The sequence below is a fragment of the Cnephaeus nilssonii genome (genome assembly GCF_951640355.1).
Source record: "Cnephaeus nilssonii genome assembly, chromosome: 13".
Lineage (NCBI taxonomy): Eukaryota > Metazoa > Chordata > Mammalia > Chiroptera > Vespertilionidae > Cnephaeus > Cnephaeus nilssonii.
Window position 1 is genome coordinate 1,475,049 of NC_137084.1, and position 26,607 is coordinate 1,501,655.

Here is a 26,607-nt window from a genome sequence, read left to right on the forward strand (position 1 = left end):
GTCCTGTCGGCCAGCCTAGGCCAGCGGCCAGCCCGGAGGCACGCACCCCCCAGGACCACCACGCACCCCCAGAACCCCACCACGCGCCCCCAGAACCCCACCACGCGCCCCCCAGCACCGTCAGCTGGCTGGTGCTGGTCCTGTTGGCGGATCTGCTCTGAGTGTCCCGTCCCCACACTTGGGACCCCCCAGCGTTCCTGAGTGGGACCAGCCTGTATCTGGGGCTGACCTCGGCTTCCCCGTCCCCACACTCTCAGCCTCCAACAGCCCCCTGCCCCCGTGCAGCCTTGGCGAGCGTGTGGATGGGGTGTCTGCACGCTTCCCTGGCCTCCCGGGGAGGGGCCGGGCTTAAGGAATGTGGGCGTTCTCAGGGCGAGGCTGCAGCCGGCAGCTGAGGGAGGGGGTGGCAGGACCTTCACTGATCAGGGCACGCCCACCCTCTGCAGGGGACTGTCTCAGAGTGCCTGCAGGTGCACACACGTGGGCACACACACGCACGTGCACACACTTACACATGTACGCACACATCACATGGCTATGAATGCGTAACACATGCACACACATTATATGCACATGCTCATGTGGTTATGAACACACATGCATACTCACACATGTATGCACATGCTCACGGGTATGCACATGCACACACGTGTGCGCACACACATACCCAGCTTGCATCCGTGTGGTGGGAGGGTCCGGAAACTTTGTGGGGAGGAGATGGAGCCCTCCCCTAGAAATTTCCACCCCCAGGGGGCCCTCTGGTGCCTGACGTGGTCAGTGGGTGGGTGGTCAGTGGGTGGGTAGACGTGCCCTGAGACTGGGGGCTCCTCCCCTCCCCCTCCCTCCGCCCTGGGACTGCATGGCCGCCTCCCTGGGCCCATGGGCCAGCTGAAACACCACACAGAGCCAGGCTTGCAAAATGCTTCACGTGTATTTCTGGAAGGACGGCCTCTCCTGAGGCCCAGGGTGGAGGTAGGGAGGGGCTCTGCCTCCCGCAGCCCCAGCAGCCAGTCGCGTGTCCAAGCGACGTCGTGGGTACGACCCCACGTGAGGCTTGCGTCTGGGAGCAGCGGCTGGACCCACGGCCAGGGGAGCGCCCGCCAGACTGGGCCCCCAGAGGAGGGAGGCGGGTGGACAGCACGCCCCAGGCTCGGCCACCAGCCCGGGCTCAGGCTCCTGGCCGTGGGAGCTGGATCGCTGGGAATACAGGGGTTCAGTGGGGAGGGAGGCGCCCCTCAGCCAGGGGCAGGGCCCGGGCCCCTCTGCTCCAGCGCCCGCGCTCAGGGTCCCGCCTCTGCAGGGGCGCCGGCTCCTCCGTGTGGAGGTCCCCGCGGGCGTCGCAGCGCTGGCCCACGCAGCCGCACTCCTCCACCTGCGTGTAGCTGAAGGCGCGGCGCGATCCGTCGGCGCAGCGCAGCGTCACGTTCCTGGGCGAGGCCCGCAGCTCCTGGCAGCAGCGGCAGCTGTGCTCCAGCGCCTGGGCCTCCAGCGAGTACCTGCGGGCGGCGGGGGCTCAGCCGGGGTACAGCCCGGAGCCATGCACCCCACCACGCACCCCCAGCACCACCCGCGGGGACACCCTGCTCTCGGAGGCACGGGGACCATCGTTCAACAACCACGTGTCTACACTCCCGTGGCTGGCCCGGCCGGCGTGGCTCAGGGGTGGAGCATCTGTGATGAACCGGGAGGTCACGGTTCGATTCCTGGTCAGGGCACATGCCCGGGCCGGCTCCACCCCCAGTAGGGGGCGTACAGAAGGCAATCAACCAATGATTCTCATCATTGATGTCTCTCTCTCGCTCTCCCTCCCTCTCCCTTCCTCTCTGAAATCAATAAAAGTATATTTTAAAAATATACCCCCACGGCTGGTCTCAGGGCTAGGGGGACACACAGGGGGCTCATGAACCCCAGCAAGCCACCTAGGGGGACGCTGAGTCTGGGTCTCGGGAAACAGGGTCACATGATTCCTAACAGCTAAGGGCCTCGGTCTCAACCCCAGCCCCGACCCCTCAGCCCACCCAGCACCCCTGCTGGCCCCTGCCCCCTTGTCTGCAAACACGGCGCCCCGGGCAGCCGGCCGCAGCCCCTGGCCCGGCGGGGGCTCACGTACATGGAGGCGGTGTCCCCGCAGTTGCCCTGGCAGTAGGTGAGGCGCACGGGGCCCGCGGAGCTGCAGCCCTGCAGGCGGATGACCTGGTGCTTGTGCTGGACGGCGCAGGTGGACCCTGGGGGGGGGCGGGGCGGGGCGGGGCGCAGAGGGTCAGGGCCGCCCAGTGCTCCTGAGCCTCCCCCGCCCACGGAGAAGCTCACTCACGGTTCTGGGGCTGGGGTGGCGGACACCAGAGGCAGCAGCCGTCCTCGCTCAACCGAGCCTGGTCCTGGGCCAACAAAGGGGGTGCCCTCAGTGCCGGAGCAGCCCCCGGAAATGGGGCCGGGACACGGCCAGGCGCAGACGGGAGTGGCCCGCGCCCGGGCAGGAGGGTGGCGGCCCTGCAGCCCTGCGAGGCCGACTGCACCTCCCCGTCCCGTCCGCGCAGGCCGGGGGGGGGGGGGAGCGGGGGGCAGCTCCGGACTCACCGCCGGGCAGCTGAGCGGGGGGCACGCCTTCTTCGTGGTCACCACCACGAGCCCGTCCTGGTGCCGCTCACACTCGTGGGTCACGCAGCGGTTCCCAGGCTCCGACCAGGTCTCTCCGGGCTGCAGGGCCCCCCCAGCTGGTGAGTGATTTCCCGGGGACCTCCAGCGGAGGGGGCACTGCGTCTGTCTGTCCGTCCCCAGCCGGTGGCTTCCCAGGGTCTCCCCGGCCTCTGCCAGGAGCACGCCTGGCAGGGACATCTCCCCGGGGGCCCAGTGCCCCGGGATCCCGCCCCCTCCGCCGTCACTGTCCTCACAGGGCCCTCCCCAAGGGCGGGGTGACCCCGGGCTCCTAGGGGTGGCTGTGCTCTGCCCCAGCCTGTCTGCGGCCCCTGCCTCCCGGCGGAGGACACCCCAGCAGCCCCGCCGCCACGACTCACGTAGAAGAGGTGGGCGGAGCTGTCGCTGGTGTTCATGACACAGGCCACCTGCACGCACGCCCCGCAGCACTGCCCGCTCTGCGCCCGGTGCTCGAAGCCCTGCGGGGAGGGGGCGCGTGCGGCCTGAGCCCGGGCAGCGCTGCCGGGAAGCCGTACCCTGGGGGCGGCGGCGGGCACTCACCGCTGGGCAGCGGCTGTGGCAGGTCTGGGTCTCACAGCTGATCCTGAACGTGTCCGACCCGCCGGGCACCTCGCACCTGCAGGTCTCGCACAGGCTGGCCGAGACGACGGCGCCGGGCTGCGGGAGGCAGGGCGGCCGCGTCAGCGAGCTGGTGCCCTGCCTTCCCGGACCTCCCCTCCACGGCTGGTGCCCTGTCCCCCGGGGCGGCCCTCCGCGGCTGGGTCTCAGGGTCAGAGCCCCCGGGCTGCACCCCCGGGGAGGCCACCATCTCCAGGGCCCGGCCGGAGACACAGACGGGCCTGGTGCGCTCAGCTCGGAGCCGGTGCTGATCTCCGGCGGGTGCTCACCTGGTACAAGGTGCCGTTCACACTGCAGGCGGTCCAGCCTGTGGGGAGGAGACAGCAGCTGCGGACCCGCCCTCGGCGCCCTGCACCCCTCCCCTCCCCCTTCATCCGCCAGGCCCCTCCCCCCTGCCCCCCGGGCCTCCTGGGCGCAGTGCCCACGCTCATCGCCACTGGCTCCTTGTAGCTGTGCCCGAGCGAGGCCGGGCCCCAGGGGGCAGCGCCCGTGCCGGAGCGCGGGGACAGGCCTGGCCGCACGGGCCACGGGCTGGCTCACTCACGGCATTGCTGGCTCGGGCAGCAGGCCCCCTCCTCGTGGGTCAGGATCTGGCGCGTGCCCTCGGGACAGGCCGGGAGCGCCGGGCAGTAGCTGGTGTTGCAGGCTGCGAGGGGGAAAGGAGGCGCTCAGAGACCGGAGTGTGGTCCCCAGGGGTCTCCCAGGGTGCTGACTGCCCGTGGGCGGGGGGGCAGGCTCTCCACGGGGCACTGGCCACCCCCAGGGTATGGCTTCCTGGCAGCCTGGGCAGAGGAGCCCCACCCTCCCGGGACACCTGCTGGGGTCCCCCGATGAGGCCAGAGCAGGGGCAGGCACTGCCCGTCCTGGGCTGTCCCCCAGGTGCCCGCGCTGAGAGCCCCCACGGCAAGTGGCCGCCCCGAGCTGGTGCCAGCGACCCTCGGCAGACCTGAGGACGGCGCCCGCCCCCCCAGCCCGGGGCTCACCGCAGGTGTACTGGGGACAGCACTGGCCGGCCTGCGGGGACGCAGGCACAGGCACAAGTCCGGGCTCGGGGCAGGCGGGGGGCGGCGGGCAGGGCTGGCTCCGGCAGCTCATGGTCCACGTGCCGGCCTCGCAGGTGCACTCCTGGCAGTCGGTGTTGACCGTGTGGCCGGCCTGCAGGGGGGGCAGACGTGAGCCCCAGCCTCCGTCCCCTGCCTGTCCCGGAGGCGGCCAGAGCGGGGGCGCAGGGGGCCTGAGGGAGGGGCTTTAAAAGTGGGGTAGTGCCTGAGGCCCCGGGGGCCCCGGGTGACCAGCTCCTCCTTCACCTCTTAACAGAGCCGGAGGGGTCCCCGTGCAGATGGGCCTGGCCAGCACCCACACTCCTCCAGGGCCCAGGGCTCCCGTCCTGCTGGGACACTGTGCCCCCTCGCTGGCCCTCCTCTGAGCCTCGGGCACTGAGAGGAAGCCCCGCCCCCCAGGGCCCCACACTCACCTCCACAGGCTCCCCGTGGGGCCCCAGGCACCCTGGAGGGACAGAGATTAAGGTCACTGCTGGGCAGCCACGCCCCCCCTCCCCCCTGTGTCCAGGGCAGACCCCGAGGACCCAGCAGCCTCAGGAAGCCCCGGGTCTCGCGGAGAAGGCGTTCGGGCGGAAGGCACACCACGCCGGCCCCGAGCCCGCCGTGGGGACCTACGGGGGCAGCCTGTGGGCACGCAGACGTCCTTGCTCGCGCTGAAGAGCGTCATGCCCTCCGGACAGAAGCAGCCTTCCGTGACGGGGCCGGCGTCCTGAAGGGCCCTGCGGGGGAGCAGAGGGAAGGTCTGGCTCCTGTGCCCTCCACCCTGGGGCTCTGGGGGTACAGGAGGGAGGGGCAGGCACGTACACGAGGCTGGCGCTGTCGCCCCCGTAGCAGTAGGGGGGGTTGGAGGGGCCGCAGGCCTGGTACACCTTGTCGGCCGGGCAGGTGAAGGCTGTGCGGAGAGAGACGCCACGCCTGAGGCGCAAAGCTCCGGCGGCTGTGGCTGAGCGCGGACCCCTTCGGGGGCGGCATCCCGGCAGCCGGCCCCTCAGCCCCCCCCCTCCCCCGCACCCTGGGCCCCGCCGCCCCAGCCCGCTGCCCCGCCTTCCTCTCCAGGAGCCAGTGTGCTCTGCCCGGGGTCTGCCCTCCTCCTCCTCCTCCTCCTCCTCCTCCTCCTCCTCCTCCTCCTCCTCCTGAGGCCCCCGGCATGCTGCCCGTGGGCGGCACTCACGGCAGGTGCGGTTGGTCCGGCCCCGCCAGTCGATGCACACGCCGTGGGAGGCGCAGAGCGAGGCGTACAGCTCCAGGCCGGAGCACACCACGTTGGCGTCGGTCATGTGGCAGTGGTCGAAGGCACAGCCCAGGTAGTAAGGCCTCGGGGGGATCACGGCGTGGCACGGCTGGAAGACGCTGCGGCACAGGGACACGCGGTCACGGGGCAGCCCCGCCTCCGGCCGCCAGGCTCAGGCTTCCCCAGGAGACGGCCCCGGGGGCGGGGGCGGCTGAGCCCCCCAAGTGCCTGGTGCCCCCGGTTCATTTGGCTGCAGCACGGCCATTTCTTTCTGCAAATTCCCCACTGGGCTCCCCCTCGCCCTGCAAACCTGGGAGATGGCTTATGGCAGGTCCACAGGGTGCTGGCCGCCGTAGCTCAGAGGCGCCCCGCCCGCCAGCCCCGCCCAGCCCCATGCCCGGCCCCGCCCAGCCCCGCGCCCGGCATGCCAGCAGCAGTGGAGCCCGTGGGCGGCACTCGTGACCCGCACCGGGCCGGCCCAGGAGGCAGCTCTCCTCCCCACGGGTGCCCGCCTCCCCGGAGCCTGCAGGCCCACGTCTCCCCACCAGCCCCGACGGGTGGGGTCCGCCGAACGGTGCCCCCGCCCCGCCCCCCACAACCACTCCCAGAATCTCACTCGCTCAGAATCAGCTCGCAGATCGGCGAGGGCGGGCACGGGGCAGGCGGGGTCGTGGGCCCGACGGTCGGGCGTGTCTGGGGAGGCCCGTGGCAGGACGGCTGGTCGGGGTTGGTCACCTTCCAGTACCCGGACATGTCAGAGCAGGAGGTCACCACCGCCCCGCCGGGGAGGCGGCAGTCGTCCTTGGGGTCGTTGGTGCAGGTGCCTGGGGAGAGGGTGGGGCAAAGTCAGGCAGCCACTCCCGCCTTCGGGGGCCAGTGCCCTCAAGCTGCACTCAGCGGTCCCCCGACCTCCCTGTGCTTCCCGCGCCTCAGGAAGCTGGACCCGGGACAGTTCCCAGGAGGAGGGACAGGTGGGGCCTGGGGTGGCGGGGTCCCCGCAGGCTCAGCGCTCAGGGCAGCTGCACCCCTGCCGAGCACCCGGCCCCTCCCAGGGACTCAGCAGCGGGGAGCGTCCTCCCGGCGGACACTGTCAGCAGCATGTAATGACAGGGATGGGAATGGCGTCCCCGGGCCGGGCAGGGGCGGGGGGCTCACCGCACTGGCCCTCCGTGTTGTTGGCGAACTTGCTGAAGGGCACCTCCACCGAGAAGATGAGGCCCGTGAACATGACCTGGACGCCGATCGCGGGGATGGTCACGTACATCTTGATGCCGATTTGGGAGACGACGAGGCCGCCTTTCCTGAAGCCCGGGCTGACCACCTCGTTGTTGAAGATGATCTGGACCCGGGACAGGCGGAGGGGAACCGGAGGACGGGCGTCAGCCTCCGCCCCGCCCACCCCTTGTGAGGCCCCATCTCATTGGTCATCACCCAGAGCCCCGCCCACCCCGTGTGAGGCCCCACCTCATTGGTCACCACCCAGCGCCCGCCCACCCCGCGCATGGCCCCACCTCATTGGTCATCACCCAGCGCCCCGCCCACCCCGCGCATGGCCCCACCTCATTGGTCATCACCCCACGGACGGGATTGCGGGTTAGCACGACGCGCTCCTGCCGGTACTCCACGATGATGGACTGCGGGCAGGACAGCCCGTCCTCGGCGTCACAGAAGTAGTTGTCGATGAGCACGCGGAAGTGGCCGTACACGGGCACGATCTGCTGCACCAGCACGTACGTGCAGTTGTCCAGGAACGTGTAGTAGGTGCCGTCAAAGGTGATGTAGTGGGGGTCGCCCCAGCCGCTGCACACACCTGCGGGCGCCAGCAGGGCCTCAGCGGGGCCAGCGGCTCCCCAGCCACCAGGCCCTCCCTAAGGGCACCAGGGAGCCGCGAGGCCTGGGCTCTGAGCCGCCAGGTCATCGCCCCGCGGTCCGGGAGGAGCCGGCGGAGGCCTGAGTGGGGTCTGGGGCAGCTGCGCCCCGGACACCCTGGGGGAGGCTGGGCCCACCCAGCCGCTGCCTGCTGTTGGGAAGCCCTTCCTGGTGTCGAACCCGAGTCCCTGCCCGTCCGCCCGGCGGGCTCCCTGGCTCACACTGGCATTGGTAGTGCAGGCAGCAGCCGTCCTCGTCGGGCACCTTCAGGGCAGGGTAGCCGTTGGCGCAGGTCGGCGCGGGCACCTGCGGGCACGGACGCGGCCCCAGGGTGATGACGTTGTTGCCCTCGCAGGTGGCCTGGGAGCAGTTCGGCATGGCCCAGGTCTCTCCTCTCTGTGGGAGCAAAGACCGCCGGCCCTCAGCGCCCCGGAACAGGGATGGGGGCCATGCTGTTGGGTCCGGCATTGGCCAGGCCTCCCACCCCATCCCACCGAGTGCCGGCTGCTGGGCTGGCCAGGAGGCGCCTGATAAGAGGGTGTGAGGGCTGCCGCCTCCCTCTCCTCCCGTTTCTACCCTGTTCCCCACACGTGAGTCCTCCAGGCTCCGCTCCTGGTCCTCTGCCCTGCCCTGCCAAGAGCACCAGCACCCGCTCTGGACCCGCTCCGGCCCCCTCCTCCCGGCTACCTGGTGGACAGCCCCGCGCTCAGCCTGCAAGGCCCGGTCGTCACCACTGAAGCCACCGCCTAATGGCGAGGAGGCTGGGGTCCCACACCAGCCCCAGAACCCCAAGGAAGGCGGGAAGGGGAGGTTACCGTTCTTGGGGGGACCGCACTGGGGCAGCCCGGCGTAGTGACAGTCACAGGGGCCGAAGAGGAAGAGCCAGGGGGGAGGGTCGCCGGGGTGGAAGGCGGCGTGCTGGTGGGACAGGCGTGGTCCGTCTGCCGCACCACGTGGCAGTCCAGGCTGCACACGGCATAGTAGCAGTGGCCGGCCAGGTCCGCCTCCTGGTATATGATGGACCCTGCAGACAAGGGACGGGCGTCAGCGGTGCCGGGGAAGGCGTGGCGGGGCCGACCGCGCTCGCGGTCCACCCCAGGGCGGAGCTGGTCAGTGGCCTCCCAGGCGGATGTCCATGGATAAATGCCCGGGGACGGCCCTGGGGAAGCAGGGGTCACTGTTGGAGGAAGGGGGGCCCGTGTCATGGCAGCACGCACCACAGCCAGGCGGCCGTCCCCTACCTGCAGGGTACAGCTTGTCGGACACGCTGCAGTAGCACGGCGGCACTGACGGCGTGGCCGTGCTGAGGGTCGTCACCGTAGGAACCACGGAGGAGGACGCTGTGGTGGGCAGGGACTTGGTAGAAGTCACATCGGGGGTCACGGAGGTGAGAGGGCAGCCCGCTCGGGGCTCACAGCACAGCACGCGGACCTCGTAGTTGAGGCACATCTGGAACCGGCCCGTCTGGTCGCGGTTGCGGCACACCAGGCCCACGTCGGGGCTGCACTGCACCACCTGGCCCAGCCTGGCGATGCTGACCTCGGGGTGGCTCTGGGCGCGGCACTCCAGGTGAGCGATGTACTCGGGCCGGCCGCAGATCCTCTCTCCGCTGCGGACGATGTTGCTGTAGGTTTCCGCGTCTCCCCCGTGGGGCCCGGGGGACGGGAAGTCCACGTCGAACCACTTGGTCCACGTGCACTGTGGCTGGCAGCTGGTGGTGCCCGGTGTGGGAAGGGTCGTCTGAGGTGCAGGAACAGGGGTTGTGGTGGTTATGGGAGCCGAGGTGGTGCTGGTGGTCGGCACAGAGGTGGTGCTGGTTGCTGGCACGGAGGTGGTGCTGGTGGCCGGCACGGAGGTGGTGCTGGTGGCCGGCACGGAGGTGGTGCTGGTGGCCGGCACGGAGGTGGTGCTGGTGGCCGGCACAGAAGTGGTGCTGGTTGTAGGAGCCGAGGTGGTGCTGGTTGTAGGAGCCGAGGTGGTGCTGGTGGCCGGCACGGAGGTGGTGCTGGTGGCCGGCACGGAGGTGGTGCTGGTTGTAGGAGCCGAGGTGGTGCTGGTGGCCGGCACGGAGGTGGTGCTGGTGGCCGGCACGGAGGTGGTGCTGGTTGCCGGAACGGAGGTGGTGCTGGTGGCCGGAACGGAGGTGGTGCTGGTGGCCGGCACGGAGGTGGTGCTGGTTGTAGGAGCCGAGGTGGTGCTGGTTGCCGGCACGGAGGTGGTGCTGGTTGCCGGCACAGAGGTGGTGCTGGTTGCCGGCACGGAGGTGGTGCTGGTTGCCGGAACGGAGGTGGTGCTGGTGGCCGGAACGGAGGTGGTGCTGGTTGCCGGAACGGAGGTGGTGCTGGTGGCCGGAACGGAGGTGGTGCTGGTTGCCGGCACAGAGGTGGTGCTGGTTGCCGGCACGGAGGTGGTGCTGGTTGCCGGAACGGAGGTGGTGCTGGTTGCCGGCACGGAGGTGGTGCTGGTTGCCGGAACGGAGGTGGTGCTGGTGGTTGGCACGGAGGTGGTGCTGGTGGCCGGCACAGAGGTGGTGCTGGTGGCCGGCACAGAGGTGGTGCTGGTGGCCGGCACGGAGGTGGTGCTGGTTGCCGGCACGGAGGTGGTGCTGGTGGCCGGCACGGAGGTGGTGCTGGTTGTAGGAGCCGAGGTGGTGCTGGTGGCCGGCACAGAGGTGGTGCTGGTGGCCGGCACGGAGGTGGTGCTGGTGGCCGGCACGGAGGTGGTGCTGGTGGCCGGCACGGAGGTGGTGCTGGTTGTAGGAGCCGAGGTGGTGCTGGTGGCCGGCACAGAGGTAGTGCTGGTGGCCGGCACGGAGGTGGTGCTCGATGTGGCCACGTGGGAGGTGGTCTCAGTGGGACTGCTGATGCTCACGCTTGGGGTGCTGGGTGTTGTGACCGGTTCGAAGGTAGGGCAGCCCGCTCGGGGCTCACAGCACAGCACGCGGACCTCGTAGTTGAGGCACATCTGGAACCGGCCCGTCTGGTCGCGGTTGCGGCACACCAGGCCCACGTCGGGGCTGCACTGCACCACCTGGCCCAGCCTGGCGATGCTGACCTCGGGGCGGCTCTGGGCGCGGCACTCCAGGTGAGCGATGTACTCGGGCCGGCCGCAGATCCTCTCTCCGCTGCGGACGATGTTGCTGTAGGTTTCCGTGTCTCCCCCGTGGGGCCCGGGGGACGGGAAGTCCACGTCGAACCACTTGGTCCACGTGCACTGTGGCTGGCAGCGCGTGGTCTCGCGTGGTGTGACAGCGTGTGTGCTGGGCGTGGTTGTGGTGGCCGGGGGCACATGGGCCGAGCTGGCAGTCCAGTGCTGTGTGGAGGTCTGGGGGGCCTGGGTGTGGGTTCTGGTGCTGTGTGGGGTCGAGCGCGTGGCCCGCGATGTCTCCGGTGGGATGGTCCTCTCCCTGCACACGTCCAGCCACTCGCAGCACTGGATCCGGATCTGGTAGTTGTAGCAGATGGGGGGCAGCTGGTCCTTGTTGAGGCACAGCAGGCCCACGCTGTCGCTGCAGACCACGCTCTGGCCCAGCTCCGCCAGCGGGGTGTCCGGGAAGCGCTCGGCCCTGCACTCCACCTGGCTGGGCCGCTCGCAGAACGCATACCCTTCAGATCGCAAATTCTGAAAAGTGTCAAAATCTCCGCCGTTAATCCCAGCCTCGGGGTAGCTGCCGTCCAGCCACTCGGTCCAGCTGCAGGACTCCCGCCAGCAGGGGCTGGTGCTGGGCTGCCAGGTGGTGGGCACCTCGGAGGGCCCTGGGGCTGAGGTTGAGGTGGTGCCTGGGGCAGGTGAGGTGGTGCCTGGGGCAGGTGAGGAGGTGGTGCCTGGGGCAGGTGAGGTGGTGCCTGGGGCAGGTGAGGAGGTGCCTGGGGCAGGTGAGGAGGTGACAGGGGCAGGTGTGGTGGTGACAGGGGCAGGTGAGGAGGTGCCTGGGGCAGGTGTGGTGGTGGTGCCTGGGGCAGGTGAGGAGGTGACAGGGGCAGGTGAGGAGGTGCCTGGGGCAGGTGAGGAGGTGGTGCCTGGGGCAGATGAGGAGGTGCCTGGGGCAGGTGAGGAGGTGGTGCCTGGGGCAGGTGAGGAGGTGGTGCCTGGGGCAGGTGAGGAGGTGCCTGGGGCAGGTGAGGAGGTGGTGCCTGGGGCAGGTGAGGAGGTGCCTGGGGCAGGTGAGGAGGTGATGCCTGGGGCAGATGAGGAGGTGACAGGGGCAGGTGAGGAGGTGCCTGGGGCAGGTGAGGAGGTGCCTGGGGCAGGTGAGGAGGTGCCTGGGGCAGGTGAGGAGGTGACAGGGGCAGGTGAGGAGGTGACAGGGGCTGTCGGCACGGACGTGCTGGCTGTGCTGTGGGTGGCAGGGCCCCGGGAGGTGGGGCAGGCCCGGGGCGAGCAGCACAGCACCCGGACCTGGTAGTTGTCACAGAGCCCTGAGGCCTGGTCCCTGTTGTAACAGGTCAGCCCCACGGCCGGGCTGCACTCCACCTGCTGGCCCAGGACCTGGAACGGCACGTCAGGGGCGCGCTCGGCTCGGCACTCCACCGCCCTGGGGGCCTGGCAGACCGGGTACCCGTGGGCACGGAGGTTGTCCAGCGTGTCGAAGTCACCGCTGTCGAGGCCGCGTCCCGGGCGGCTGACGTCCAGCCATGCCGACCACAGGCAGTCCTCGCCACAGGCTGGGCCGGGGGCCACGGAGGCCGTCGAAGGCCGCGGCCTGGGGGTGCTGGTGGGGGCCGGGCTCGTGGCAGGGCCGGGCGGACCCGTGGAGCTCACGGCTGCGGGAAGAAGGGACGGCAGAGGGCCCAGCGTCAGGGCCCAGCACGCGCTCGGCCCCTGCACTGGCCCCGTCCTTGCCCCCTGCCTGTCAGCTGTCTGTCTGTCCACGATGGGCGCCGGTCCCCGGGGCGTGCCGCACACGCGGGGTGGCGGCACAGCCTTGAGTAAACAGGCAAATGGACCTCCGTGACGGGAGGCCGCCCCCAGGCTCGCCCGAATGGAACCTGGACACGTGGACCCAAAAGCCAGAGTTGTGGGGACTCTTCGCTCTTGGGGGGCCTCTGGTGAGGCACTAGGATGCCCCCAGAAGCGGGTGAGGACCGCGGTGCGCAGGGAGCGGCGGCCGTGACGGGGCAGGACCGGGGCACCCTCCTCCGGCCAGCCCGGGAGCCTTCACTGGCCGCGCTGCCCTGAGCACCAGGCCCCCGAGACCCGGGGAGGCCGACCTCCACTGCAGTGACCGCCTCGGCCTGCTCCACCCTCCCCATCGATTCTCAGGGCCAGGGCCGCCCTGCATGGTCCTGGCACAGCTGCCTACCGCTGTGGGGCGGGAAGGAGAAGGGGGGCTGCCTACCGCTGGGGGGCGAGGACGAGGAGAAGGAGAAGGTGGTGGGGGGTGCGGGGGAGCTGGAGCCGCAGGCGTGCACGGTCCTCTCGATGGTGCCGTTGGGCCCGCAGCGGGCGGAGATGCAGCCGCCGGTGCCGTCCGTCGTGTGGTAGATGACGTCTCCGGGGCGGAAGCGCCGCCCGTCGTAGCTGCAGACACAGGCTGTGGGAGCAGAGCCGGGCGTCAGGGGCTGGGGTGCTGGAGGACCCCACCCCCCACCCCCGCCCTGAGGAGGGCCCCTGCTCACCCTCGGCGTCGTAGGCGCACCGCACGCCGTTCTCCGTGCAGATGCTGGCGGCAGAGGGAGGAGGTGAGGCTGGGGGGTAGGTCGTCCCAGCTGTGTGTGTGGGGGGGGGGGGCGGGGGGGCAGGAGCAGCCCCTCGGGGTGCCCGTGGGAGCCTGAGGTCACCCTCTCAGGGAGGCCCCTCCCATCTATGACCCGTGAGCCCCACGGACTTCCTCCCAGGGCGTCTGTCCTGGGTCCTTGGGTGGCCTCAGGCTCTGCCCGCAGCCCCATCCCTTCACCCCATCCCTTCACCCCATCCCTTCACCCCCTTCCCTTCACCTTCCAGGCCCCTCCCGGCCCTGCAGCAGGCGGCTCTGTGACCCAGGAACCCAGGCCACCAGGACCCTCCCCTGGGGCCCTCTGGGAGGTGGCCTGTGGGGGCCTCGTCCTGGGGGTGGGGGGGCAGGAGAATGCTCACGAGCTCCCGGCTCCGGGCCGCGGGGTCACTCACCAGGAGTGGCAGTTCTCGTCCGAGGGCACCACCGCACCCGGCCGGTACGACTTGCCCCGGACCTGGCAGGGCGGCGGCGGGGGCGGGGCCGGGCACGCGGCCACACAGCGCATGGCGTCCTCGTCAAAGATGGGAGCCTCCGGCGGGCACTTGGGGTAGCAGCCTGGGGGCCAGGGAGACTGAGTTCCGGTGCACGCTGCCCGCCGCCTCGCCCGCGGCCTCAGCGCTGTCCCCAGCCCTGGGCCTTGCCCGCAGCACCACCGGGAGTGCCAGGCCGCCCCCCACAAAGGCACCGCGTGGCTCAGGGAGAGTCCGGCCGGCCCCGGGTCCCAGGCTCCCCAGGACGGCCCCCCAGGCCAGCAGCCCAGCCCACCTTCCAGGCCGCCCGTGTCGTGCAGGCACTGGCCGCGGGGGTTCCGGCAGGTCCGCAGGCAGGGTGCCCCGCAGGGCTGGTAGTGCCACGCGCACTGGCCCTCGGGGTTGTAGTAGTCGCAGAACAGGGCTGTGGGCAGGGACACGCTCAGTGGGCGCCGCTCAGCGGGCAGCGCTCAGCCCGAGCCGGCCTCCCGCCCGCCCCGGGGGCAGCACCCTCGGAGGAACAGCTGGGGCCGCCCGCTGGCCCAGCCGGCTCCCTGCACCCCCATCTTTGACCAAGTCCCATCGGCTGTTTGGAGTTTTCCCTCCCGTGACTCCCGGACGTGGCCTCGGAGGGCGTGGCCCAGACCCCTGTGGCTCAGATGGGCAGTGGGGAGGGTGGCCGCTGGGGCCCCTGCTTCTCAGAGGCACCCCCTCGGGGTGGGGGACTCGCTCACAGCAGCTCCCCAGCTACGTCGCCCTTTGGACAAACTGTCTGTGCTGGAAAGGGGTGGGGCTGGGGGGCTCTGCAACCTCTCAGTTCCAGAAGATTCTACCACACCTGCCTCTCTCCATCAGCAACATACACACCCATTTCCTCTCCAGCTCACCCCACCCCTCCCCGGGGTGAGCGCACAAACTCACGGCAGATGTCCGGGGTGCGCCAGGCCACGCACACGCCCGCGTCGCGGCAGGCCTGGGCGTAGGCGGCCACGGCGGTGCAGAAACACTCGCAGTCGCCCCCGGAGTCGCAGGCGCACGCGTCGCTCACGCAGGCCTCGTAGTACTGGGCCGGCTCCACCTGTGGGGGACAGGCCTCAGATTCCGGGGACCCCACCCCCCAGGGTGCTGGCGGGTTCAGGCCTGCACTGTGGAGCTCAGGCACAGCAAATGCAGGCTCCCCACGGGGTGGCCCGGCCCCAGCGAGGGGACGGTCCCTCCCTCCTCCCAGACGCCGGAGGAAGGCCGCGTACGTGGGCGTGGCAGGCCTCGAAGGTGGCGCTGTTGATGAGGCTGCACCGGCGCTGGGCCCAGGACTTGCGGTACGGGTTGGCGGTGCAGGGGTCCCGGGGGGCCGGGGCGTCGGGGCAGGTCGGGGAGAATTTCCAGCTGTTGCCGAACTCCAGAGCGTTGCCCACCACGGACTGGCTGCGCGTGGTGAAGTCGTTGACGGCGTTGTCGTCGAAGTTCCCGCACAGCCCGCAGACCCGCCCCTGCAGACGCAGAGAGTGGGGGGCCTCAGGGCAAGCGCGGGGGATGGGGGGGCGGCTGGAGCCCCTGCCCCGCCCCGAACCCAGGAGAGGAAGGGGCGCCTGAGGCTGAGGACCCTCCCCGGGGACAGGGGTGAGGGCTAAACGGTGTCTGTCCCCCAAAGACAGGCTCAGGCCCCCGTGTCCTCGTGTGGAAACAGTCCCTGCGGGCGAGAGGCAGTGAGCATGAGGGCATGCGGGGGGGGGGGGGGGGCAGTGACGGGCGTCCTTGACGAGGGAGAGGCATGTGGTCTGGAGGCACGGGTGGGGTGATGTGGCCACAAGCCCGGAGCCTTCGGAGGGACCAGCCCTGCGACCCCTGTGAGCCCCGCGACCCCTGGGTGGGACCTCTGGCCCAGACCCGAGCGAGGAGGAGCCAGTGTGTCCTGCCTTGTCCTGCAGCCACGGGACCTGCCACCCAAGCTCGGGGTCTCCGACCCCACCTCCCAGGAGGCCAGCCCGGGCCAACACCCCCCTCTCTGTCTGTCTGTCTGTCTGTCTGTCTTTCTCCCCCACTCCGCACCCCTGCTTCCCCTGGGTCTGGGCAGTGGTCGGCAAACTGCAGCTCGCGAGCCACATGCGGCTCTTTGGCCCCTTGAGTCTTTAGCAAAGGCCAGCTTAGGAGGACCCTGATTAAGTTCATAACAATGTGCCTACCTACATAGTTTAAGTTTAAAAAATGTGGCTCTCAAAAGAAATTTCAGTCGTTGTCCTGGTGATATTTGGCTCTGCTGACTAATGAGTTTGCCCACCACGGGTCTGGGGCAAGGGTGTGGCAGGTGGGCGGGGCCTCACCTTGAACTCGGGGCCGAGTCTGAGGAAGATGCTGGTCTTCTTGTCCCACAGCAGCACCAGGCCGGCCTCGGTGTCCACCACCAGGTAGATGCCCACCTGGCGGATGGAGTAGGGCGCCTCCTGGCCCAGGCCCTTCTCGATCACCTCCACTTGCCCCTCACTCAGCTTCAGCTCGTAGCTCTGCGCAGGGAGGGGTCACTCAGGGCCTGACGGGGACCCCAGACCACCTCCCCGGAGGGTCCACCGGCCCGCGGCGCCATCCTGGCTGGGCCGTGGGCATGCGGCCTCCTCGGGGTTCCTGGAGCCCCCACGGTGCCCTGGCCCCGCCCGGCGCCCCGCTCACCCCCAGGAAGATCTTGATGGCCTTGGAGCAGGTGGTCCCCGTGGTGCCGCACGGGACGTTCTCGGTGACCACGCGGAAGGCGTCCTGGGCGCTGCCGTTCCCGCCACAGTGGTCCTGCGGGGACAAGGAGGGTGGGCTCAGGGCTCACACGCCGGAGGAGGCGGGGCCAGCCGCGGGGGGGGGCGCGGGGCCTGGGGAGGGCGGACGCGGTACCTGCAGCAGCGTGTACTCGCAGGCCCCGTTGAAGCTGTAGCGCTGCCCGTCGAAGGTGAGGTAGTGGCCGTCCCCGTACACGGCGCAGGTGCCCGGGCAGGGCTGCTCCGTGCACTGCCACTTCCCGCTCTTGCAGGTGCTGTGGGCGGGGGCGGGTGTCAGGCCCCAGCCGGCTCCGCGGGGCCTTCCCGCCGCGGCCTCGCACCCCCTGCGGCCCCCGACGGCCCGGCGCACATACCAGGTGTTGCAGCCGACGCTGACGGTCTGGCCGGCGCGGTAGTGGGCCTCGTTGTGCATGCAGGGGCAGTCGTCCGCCGCCACACAGCCGCCCTCCCCGTCGGCCACCAGCCCGGCGGGGCACACGCAGCCGGGCACGCACTGGGGGCTGTACTGTGGGCGGGGCGGACACGCTCAGGGGACAGGGACGGGGCGGAGACTCGCCCAGGAGGGCGGAGGGTCCCCCGGGGCCCGCAAACTCTCCGCAGGGCTCCTCCTGGGACCAGCCTGGGCGGGGGTCTCCGCAGGGGGCCCGGCCCCGGCAGGGGTGGGGTCACTGGTGGTCCCGGGCGTGGGGGTCAGGGCCACTCACACAGTCCACGTCCAGGGTGTGGCAGCTCTTCTGGCAGCCGGCGCCCGCGGCCCCGGGCGTGGCGTTGCGGCAGTCCACGTACACCATGGGCGGGGCACAGACTGCGCGGGAGGAGGGCGCTCAGGGGGCCGCCCACTGCGCTCCACCCGTGTTTCCCTCCAGCCTAGGCTGTGGTGTGTGCGTGTGTGTCTGTGTGGAACATGTGTGCACGTGTGTGCATGTGTGTGTGTGTGTCTACACCCCCTGACACCCCCACCCTGAGCCCCGAGGGCAGGGACCGCCTGGCCAGACGCTGACCTGCACCCACCCGCTGGCGTGGGGGTGTTTGACCCTGAAGTTTCACGGGAATATGACCAAGGGCCCCCTCCCTGCCCCCTCCCTCCTCCCCCTCACCTGGGTCCGGGGTGTTGCCTCCGATGCAGGTCAGTGTGCCCTGCGTGCAGGTGCTGAGAGGAGAGGGCGGTCAGGGGTCCGCCCCGCCCCTCCTGCCCCCCCCCCGCCCTCCTGCCCCCCCTCCTGCCCTGCAGGGGCCCTTACCAGACAGCCCCCCGCTCGTGCAGAGACTCCCCGTTGGGGACCACGGTGTCCCCGTGGTAGCAGGGGCAGCTGGTGGCGGGCACACAGCTGCCCGCGTCGTCCAGGAAGGTGCCGTTGGGGCAGGTGCAGCCGTCCACGGGCACGAAGCTGACGCCGCAGGCGGGGTCCTGGCTGCTCAGGGCGCGGCAGGTGGGCTGGCAGGCGCCCACGTGGTAGCGGTAGGTCATGGACGGGGGGCAGGTGTCCATGGGCTTCGCTGCAGGCGCAGGGCGGGGGCGCTCAGCACACAGCCCGCCGCCCCCAGGCCCCGCTCCTGTCCCTACCGGCCGCCCTCCTGCCCGGGGTCCCCGGGGCCCAGGGAGGCCGAGCCGCCCCCCCCCCCCCCACTCACTGCAGACGCCGGCCCTCCAGCCGCGGAGCAGCACGCCCCGCGCGGCGCAGGCGTGGACGTAGGCGGACAGCGCGGCGCACAGGCAGTCCTCGCTCTTCTCGCAGTTGCACGTGTCGAACAGGCAGTTCTGGGGGCAGAGCCGGGCGTCAGGGACCCCAGCCGCACCCGGAGTGTCCCCCGCACCCCGACCCTCCTGGGCAGAGGCCTGGGCCCCTGTCCCTGTGACTGCAGGCCCAGCCCTGCTGGTGGGGCTCGGACCCCAGTGCAGGGTCCCAGCGTGGGGCACACGCCCACGGGGGGGGGGGGCGGAGGGGGACCATGTGACATTTAAGGGGGGCAACTCGAGAATGAGTCACTCCCAGTGAGTGGTTTGCATTTCTATGGTCCCAGGGCCTCACATACAGAATATAAATACACATTGTGACACGTTTGTGCATTTCAGGTCTCTATTATGTTTAGAAACTTTGCTATTTTTCCTATCACTTCATATTTTTAACCGTTTCTCAGTGGTTTCCTCCTCAGGACTTCCGCTGTCCTGGCGTTTTTGATTTTCCTCCTTCGTGGATGCCCTGTTCCTGGGAGGCTTGTTTAGACCAAGTTCATGGCCTTTAGGCTTCCTCCACGTGAACAGGGGTTCGCTTTGGGAATAGTAAGAATTATATGGGGGGGGGGGGGGTGTCAGGGTTTGAGAGACGCTTAGTGGGGCGTGGCCAGAAAAGGCGGGGACCCCTGGGCTAGGGCCTCGGGCGCCCCCGCTCATCCTCGGCCGGGCCTGGGGCGGGGCTGGAGGCTCCAGACACCCAGGAGCCGGCGGGCTGAGTGGGGACTGGTGGGTCCAGACCCGCTGCCAGGGCCCTGGGACCACACGGGGCGGCCCTGCGGCCACGGGGGAGCGGGGGGCGGGGGGGGGGCTCACCGAGTGGTAGGGGCCGGGGCTCACGGCGGCGTGGCACGGGGCGAAGGGGCCCTGCGGGTCGGTGAGCCCGGAGCACCAGTGCTGAGCGTACTTCTCTGTGGGCAGAGGAGGGGGTCGGCGGGCAGCCGGGCGCCGGCTTCTCCCCGATTCCCCGGCGCTGCGGGGGCGCCCCACCTGCCTGGGTCTGCAGCCTGCGGGGCCGCCCCCAGCGCCCCGTCCCTTTCCTTCCGGGGCGCACAAGCGGTGGGAGGCCCTCCCGTCCCCCACGGACGCGCCCGGGGCCGGCCGGGGAGCGGGGGCGGCCACGTACCGTTCTCCACGCTCAGGGCGCAGGGGTCCTCGAAGCCGCCCCTGACGTCGGGGCAGGCGGCCTGGGTCTTCCAGGTGTTGGCGAAGGCGGCGGCCGTGCCCTCCACCACGCCGCTGAGGGCGCGGAGGTCGTCCGCCTGGTTCTGGTTGAAGTTCCCGCAGAGGCCTGGGCGGGAGGGCGCGTGAGACGGGACGGCCGGGGGGCGGGGCGGGGGCCCAGTGGGCGGGACGGGGCGGGCCAGTGGGCGGGGCGGGCCAGTGGGCGGGGCGGGCCAGTGGGCGGGGCGGGCCAGTGGGCGGGGCGGGGCCCAGTGGGCGGGGCGGGGGCCCAGTGGGCGGGGCGGGGCCCAGTGGGCGGGGCGGGGCCCAGTGGGCGGGGCGGGCGGCGCTCTTACCGCAGGTCCGGCCGCGGAGCGCGGGCGCCGCCCGCAGGAACACCTGCATGGTGGGCACCAGCTGCACCTCCGCCTGCAGCCCCAGGTGCGTCTGCGCGACCACGAAGAAGGTGGAGGGCCGGAAGACGGTGACGTCGGCTGCGGACACAGGGCCGGCTCAGGGGGGTCCCGGGGCGGGAAGCGGGGGGCGGGGAGCGGGGAGCGGGGGCGGGGCGGGGCCTCACCTGCCGAGACGGGCAGCTGGGTGACGAGCTGGTTCACAAGCACCTCCCCGCTGGCCTTGACCTCGACGACCTGGGAGCAGCGGGGCGCGTTCGCGAGGGGGCGGGGCTCTGCGGGGCCCCAGCCGCCCCCGGAGGCGGTGAAATGTGCCTGAGGCCTCGTGTCCCCCGGACCCTGCTCACCCCAAGTGTTCCCCAGGGACCGAGGACTGCGCTTTTATAATCATGTAAAACCCGAGGTGCTTCTATGCACAGAGACGCCACCACCCCACCCCGCTGCCCTCAGAGGGTCCCTGGGGATGGACGCAGCGGCGGGAGGGCCTGGGGCCAGGCCAGGGCTGGGGCAGTGGCCCCCGCCACGAGGCCCGCCCCTCCCCAGCCCCGCTCTGCACTCACCGTCCGCCCCCCGTCCAGGCTCAGCGTCAGGCTCCGCAGGCAGGTCTCGCTGTCCGTCAGGCCGCACCTGCGCAGCTCGGCCAGCACGGTGAAGGCGCTGCTGTTACAGGGCTGCGGACACGGGGCCTCAGGCTCTGCGCACCGCCCTCCCTTCCCGCCCACGCCGAACCCCAGGACGCTCGGGACTGGGGTGGCCCCACAGCCCGGGCAGCAGCCCCCCAGGACCGCACCTTGGCCAGCACGTAGCTGCAGTCCCCGTGCACCGTGTACGGCCTCTCGTCGAAGGTGAAGAAGTGGGCGCCTCCCAGCACCGCGCAGGTGCCGGGGCACGGGACCTCCCGGCAGTTCCACCGGCCCCCGGAGCAGGTGCTGAGACAGAGACAGGCCTTGGGTGCCGCCCCGCAGCGTGCAGCCCGCCGCGTTCTCCCCGGCCCCGGCCCCGGCCCCCGGCACAGACCCGCCCGAGGGGAGAGGATGGAGGTCCGGCGGCCCCAGGAGGGGCCATCCCAGGGCAGGGGGGTGAGGAACCATGTGGGGGGAGGGCCGGGGTCCTACCAGTTGGTGCAGTCTGTGGAGTAGGTGGCCCCCGGGGCGTAGGTGGCCCCGCTGTGCACACAGGGACACTGGGACACAGGGATGCAGCCGGTCTGGCCGATGTCATCGAGCACCATCCCTGGGGAGGCAGGCGGGCTGTGTGGCAGGTGCCAGGGGGGGTGGGGGGGGGCTTGTCCACGCGTGAGCGTGTGAGGGGTGGGCCCTCCGCTCTGGTGGCCCTGAGCCTCGGTCCCTCCGTCCCAGGGCTCAGCGGCCACGCCGGGTCAGGGGCTTTCCTCAGGGTCACGTGTGCAGTGGGCAGAGGGAAGCAGGAGGCCCATGTGGGCCTGGGGAGGGTGCGGGGGGGGGGATGCTCACCCTCGGGGTGGAGGGACGCAGGAGGCCTTGCGGGCCTGGGGGGGCGGTGGGGGGAGGGGTGCTCACCCTCGGGGCGGAGGGAGGCAGGAGGCACCCTGCGGGCCTGGGGGGGTGGGGGGGGTGCTCACCCTCGGGGCGGAGGGACACAGGAGGCCCTGAAGGCCTGGGGGGGCGGTGCGGGGAGGGGGTGCTCACCCTCGGGGCAGAAGCAGCCGGCCACACAGTGGTCCTCACAGAGCTGGGAGTGCTCCTGGTTGGAGCAGGTGTCGGCGCAGGGCGAGCCGCACTCCTGGTACCGCATGTTGTGGGGGCAGGTCTGGGCTGCGGGGGGAGGAGGCGGCCACGTCACACCCCGCCCAGCGCGGGGCCGCAGGCAGGACGGCGGGGCGGCCGGGGCGGGCAGGGCGGCCGGGGGCAGGGACACTCACGGCAGAGGCCGGGGCCCCGCCAGTCCGGGGGCAGCCCGCCGGCGTGGGCGCACTGGCGAGAGTACTCGGCGAGCGTGAGGCAGGCGCAGCGGGCGAGGTCGGCGTGCGCGCAGAGGCACAGGTCCTGCTGGCAGGCGCGCACGAAGCTGCCGGCGTCCACCAGGGCGTGGCAGCCCAGGAACGGCTCGCCGAGCAGCAGCTCCTCGCAGAGGCCCTGGGGCAGAGCGGGCTCATGAGTCCAGGCTCCGGGCCCGGGTCCCGGTCCCCTCACCCGGCCAGTGACCCGCCCCGGCCCGGCCGGCCACGCTGGGCTCACCGCGCCGACGGAGCAGTTCCCGGGGGGCGCGGGGGCAGGATCCTGGCACTGCTCCGTGGGGCCGTCCATCTTCTGCAGGTTCCCGAACTCCACGGCGCTCAGCTTGGTGCCTGCGGGAAGCACCACCCGCTGGCTTTGCGGGCCCTGGGGCCCCTCCCGCCCCGCGCCCGAGGGGTCCCGGCCGTGCCCGCCGCCCGTCCACACTGCTGGCTCAGCAGCGGCTACATGGACGTGCGGGCTGTGAAGATGCCATGAGGAGCCAGCGGGCACAGGCTGAGGCGGGCACGCAGCCCAGAGGGCGGGAGAGTGACCCTGAGCGCCTGCCGGCCCTCGGAGCCTGGCCAGGGCCCCTGGATGCTGGGCAGGCTCGGTCCCCCGGGGCTGAGAACCCCCTATGGGTGGGCTTCCCGGGCCTGGCGGAGGGGGCCTGGGGGCGCTGCTTGGTGGCAAAGCCTCGGGACGCAGAGCAGTGCCAGGGCCTAATTTCAGGGCAGGGTGTGCTCAGCGTGTACCACAGCCCGAGCAACCTCACGGAGAGAGAGCCTGCAGCTGGGGCACGTGGGTGGGCTGAGAGCATGCCGTGGGCCGGATCACATGTGTGTGCATGCGTGTGCAAGTGTGCCTGCTGGGACGGTGTGGCGTCCATGTGTGCACGTGTATGCTGGGATCGTGTGGGTGTGTGCAGGCGCATCCATGCACATGCCTGTACATAGCTGTGTGCAGGTCTGCAGTACATGCGTGTGGGTGCAGGTGCACAAAGCTGGAGCCCTCTGACTGGGACCCGGCGGCCCCTGCAGGGAGCGAGTGGAGTGGCGGGAGCGGGTGTGCGGACGCGGGGCTCACCGTGGGAGAAGAACTCGTCGAAGACGGGGACGCCGTTGAAGTCCCCGCAGAGCCCGCAGGTCTGGTTGGCGTACTTGGCGTCCAGCTCGAGCTGAAGGAGAGGCCGCGTCAGGCCTGGCCCGCCAGGGCGTCAGGGCCGGAGGGACAGGAGGGTGGAGCCTGGCACCCCAGGGAGGGACTCGGGCCGCTCGGAGGGCACCTGGGCTGGGGACCCGCCCACGCGCCCCACGGAGCCATGGACCCAGCGGCGTCCAGTCCTGGAGGCGACGCCACGGCCACAGCCCCCGCCTGCCCACCCAGCTCCGCCCGAGCCCTCCGCCCTCCGCCCTCCGCCCCCCGCCCCCCGCCCTCCCTCCCGGGCGGCTGCAGGGCTGCGCTCGCCTGACTCACCAGGAGGCTGCCGTCCTGGTTCCACATGAAGACCAGGCCCAGCCGGGCCACCACCTTCAGGAAGCTGGCGCTGTGCTCGACCAGGACCCCCGACTGGCTGAAGGGCAGCTGGATCCTGCGGGGGGAGAGCCGCGGGGCGTGAGGGGCCGGTGTGGACAGGGGGCGGGGGCTGGACCCTGGCAGGCAGGGTCCTACGGCCATGGCAGGACAAGTTCCCCGAGCCACGGACGGGGCAGTGAGAGGGGCAGGGACGGGGCAGTGAGAGGGGCAGGGACGGCCCGGCAGCTCTCAGAAGGGGAACTTCCAGGAGCAGACAGAGCCCAGGGGGCCAAGCGCAGGGCCTGGGCCGCACCGCCCGCCTTCACTCCCGAGGGTGACCCCACGCCCCTCCCAGGACCGCCCAGGGGCGCAGACTCACGGGCGGCCGTTGACCAGGACGGAGTTGGGGGTCAGCTGCAGGACGAGGCCACGGAGCTTCATGGTGACGCCGCGCAGGGCGCCGGCGGGGGCCCCGGGGCCGCGGCGCAGCTGGACGTTGAAGTCCTCATAGGCGGCCCCGCAGTGCGCCGAGAAGACGTAGTTGCAGCGGCCGGGGAAGAGGAACACGTCGCCGTCGAAGGTCTTGTAGTGGAAGTCGCCCCACGTGCTGCAGACCCGGCCGTTGTGCGCCGGGTTCAGGGCTGTGGGGAGCGCGGCGTGCTGAGGGCCCCCTCTGCCGGCACCTGCCCGAGCCCGGGCTTTGGGGGGTCCCGCCAGCACCCGGGAGCCCTTTTCCAACACTTGGTGTCCACCCAGGACGCGGGGCCCCGGCCTGAGGGAGGAGCCCCCCGACCACAGCCCCAGCCTTGCGGGTCACTCACCGCGCACCACGGGGGCGGTCCTCAGAGGCGGGAGGATGGTCACCCCGCGGAGGGCGTCGCCTGCGGGGACAGGCAGGTGACACACAGCCCCTCCCGCTCCCCTGCCCACACGGCGGGGGGGGGGGGGGGTCTGCCCAGCGCCATGTGGCTCCCACGCCAGCTCTGCCGCCTCGGGCCTCGCCCAGGCCACCTGCTGGGGGCGCTCACGCCCAGAATCTCAGGAGCGCCTGAAGGGGCCCTGGGAGCCGTGCTGGGAGACGCCCCTCGCCACCCCCCACGCCAGGGCTGGGAGGGCGGCAGGCCGAGCTCCGGGCCTCGCCCAGGCACCGTGGACACAGACACACCCCGAGAGGCGCCCGCCAGCCCCCCTGCATGCATGTGGGTGTCCCCAGCCAAGCCCTGGCCCCGCGGTGGGGCCGGCTGGGAGGCACCCAGGGTGGGTGGCCCCTCGGGTCCCTGGGCGCGTGGGGCGGCTCTGAGAGGAGGGCAGACTCACCGCCGGGCCCCTGGGGGGCGGGAGAGAGGTGCGGGTGCTCCGAGCTGGGTGCAGAGCCGAGCTGGGCCCCGCCTGTGGGGAGAGGAGGCGCTGGCCTGAGCCGGGCGGGCGAGAGGCGTGCGGTGCCTGGAGGGAGGGCTGTCGGCGGGGCTCTGGGCCGGCCGCCTGGGCCCACTGCTGAGCCAGGGCCCTCCTGGGGCACCCCTCAGCTTAGCCCGCCAGCGGGGGTCCCCCAGCCAGACCTGGGGTCTCCGGGGCACCCACTCACTCACTCTTCCCTCATTCACAATGCATGTCCACACGGGCAGACACGTGCCCAGCAGCCCGGGGCGCGGCCTCCGAGGGGCCCGTCAGTAAAACCCAGGGTCCCGACAGCTGGTCAAGAGGCACCAGGCTCCCCAGGAAAATGGGGGGGCAGGTTGGGGGCAGAAAGTGGGGAGGAGCTGACCCTACGGGGGTGCCGGCCACAGAGCAGGGGGTGCAGCCAGGGACGCCGGGGGTGGTGTCAGCCCTGAGGCTGCCCGAGTACCGGAGGCTGATTTCTGGGTCCTCAGAGGCAGCCCAGCATGGCAGGAGGGGGCAGGAGGGGGCAGGAGGGCGCCGGGCCCACCCCCAGGGCCCGAGGGGGAGGAGGCCAAGAGCTGCGAGCACGGGGAACCGGAGGGCGAGACGTGTGGGTCGGGGCAGGCAAGGGCCGGGGACCCGGGCTCCGCTCCCCCACTTCAGGCCCGTAGCCCGGCGCCCACCCAGCCCGGGAGCGGGACACGGTGGGCGCCCTCAGCGCGTCCGGAGCAGGACAGGGCCCCTGAGCCGCCGCTGCCGCCCGGGGCCGGGGCCACCATGGACGGGAGGCAGCGGGGCACCGGCCGAGACAGGGCGGCCTGGGGACCTCACCTGTGTGCTGGGCGCAGGCCAGGGCGAGGGCGAGGGCCAGGGCCCAGAGCCGCGCGGGCTCCCTGCGGCCGACACCCATGGCGAGAGGTGGGAGAAGCGCAGCCGCTGGGAGGCCGCGGGCAGGAGGCTTTGTACCCGGGGCTGAGGCCACGTGACTCCACCCGCGGGCGGGGCTCACCGCGGCCCCCCTCACCCAGGTAAACAGTGGGCACCGGTGTGGGCTGGCCGGCGGCCGGAGCCAGGCAGAGATGAGTGTGTGTGCGGGGGGGCGGGCGGGGGGGGCTGGCTCCCTGAGGGCACCCCCAGGCCTGGCTCAGGCGTCCTGCTGCTGGGCCCGCCCTGAGGATCTCTCTGGCACGTGCTCTGCAGCCGGAGCCTGAGCGCCTGGTGCCCGAGAGGCCACGGGTCTCCTCCCCAGACAGCCTTGCCTCCCTGGAGAGGGGCTTGGGGGGCGGCTCCCCGGGGCAGGCCCTTCCTCCCCACCCCCACCCGCACAGCCCAGCCCCCTGCTGCCGGCACCCTGCTGCGCTTCAGCTCCTGGCCGGGCGGACAGCGGGCAGTGGGCAGGGGCAGCAGGATTCACGGTGGCTGTGAGGGCAGGGGTGTCTGTGCCCAGCTGTGCAGCGATGCCACCTGGCCTGGCCAGGCACCGTCCCCCCAGGTCTCAGCCCTGATGGCTCCGGCAGAAACAGCACCACAGCGTGTGGACCCCGGCCCCAGGCCACCGCGTGTGGACACCCAGCCCCAGGCCACGGCGTGTGGACACCTGGCCCCAGGCCACCGCATGTGGACACCCGACCACCCGGGAGGAGGGGAGGCAGGTCAGGGAGTGGGGGCAGCTGGGCCGGGGTCTGGGACCCAAGGGGCTCAGAGCTGCTCTGAGAACCTGCGGCCGCTCAGGACCTGCCCAGGCTCCCGGTCACCCAGTGCCCGGTGTCCGAGCCCTGGCACCTCGGAGAGGCAACTAACTCCTCACCGGTCGTAGGCGCGTGGGGGACGATGAACAAGGGAGTGAGTGGGTTGGTGAGGGATCGCACAGGAGAGGGGGTGCAGGCAGGATGGAGGCGTGGGACCCGACGCCCTCCCCCAGCAGCACAGCTGGGAACCGGCCCGGCCTCAGGCTGGGCACCTGTCACCGGGTGCTGAGCCGGCCAGAGGGGTCGGGCCGGTGGACGGGTCTGGCTTGTCCTTAGCCGAGGGCTGTGCCTGACTCCCGC

At 71.6% G+C, this 26,607-nt stretch overlaps 1 protein-coding gene across 1 annotated transcript; it reads right to left on the bottom strand.

Annotated features, from left to right (window-relative positions):
• Nucleotides 1-973: 973 nt before the first annotated feature.
• On the bottom strand, nt 974-25,469 carry MUC5AC (mucin 5AC, oligomeric mucus/gel-forming; the record flags this gene model as incomplete). The annotated part of the gene is made up of 49 exons (XM_079787979.1): nt 974-1,496; nt 2,111-2,225; nt 2,315-2,378; nt 2,578-2,697; nt 3,015-3,113; nt 3,196-3,312; nt 3,543-3,580; nt 3,818-3,919; nt 4,257-4,428; nt 4,748-4,779; nt 4,950-5,053; nt 5,139-5,226; nt 5,506-5,684; nt 6,182-6,389; nt 6,721-6,904; nt 7,125-7,375; nt 7,656-7,830; nt 8,250-8,458; nt 8,676-11,373; nt 11,833-12,197; nt 12,773-12,967; nt 13,053-13,096; nt 13,543-13,705; nt 13,916-14,044; nt 14,542-14,698; nt 14,871-15,110; nt 15,942-16,121; nt 16,285-16,398; nt 16,498-16,636; nt 16,736-16,887; nt 17,087-17,187; nt 17,480-17,532; nt 17,624-17,879; nt 18,015-18,141; nt 18,931-19,025; nt 19,241-19,405; nt 19,635-19,772; nt 19,859-19,928; nt 20,252-20,362; nt 20,482-20,620; nt 20,807-20,924; nt 21,359-21,484; nt 21,592-21,805; nt 21,908-22,017; nt 22,751-22,841; nt 23,141-23,255; nt 23,559-23,820; nt 24,001-24,060; nt 25,391-25,469. The coding sequence occupies 49 exons, from the start codon at nt 25,467-25,469 to the stop codon at nt 1,214-1,216; spliced, it is 9,546 nt and encodes a 3,181-aa protein (XP_079644105.1). The 3' UTR covers nt 974-1,213.
• Between the last annotated feature and the right edge of the window lie 1,138 nt (nt 25,470-26,607).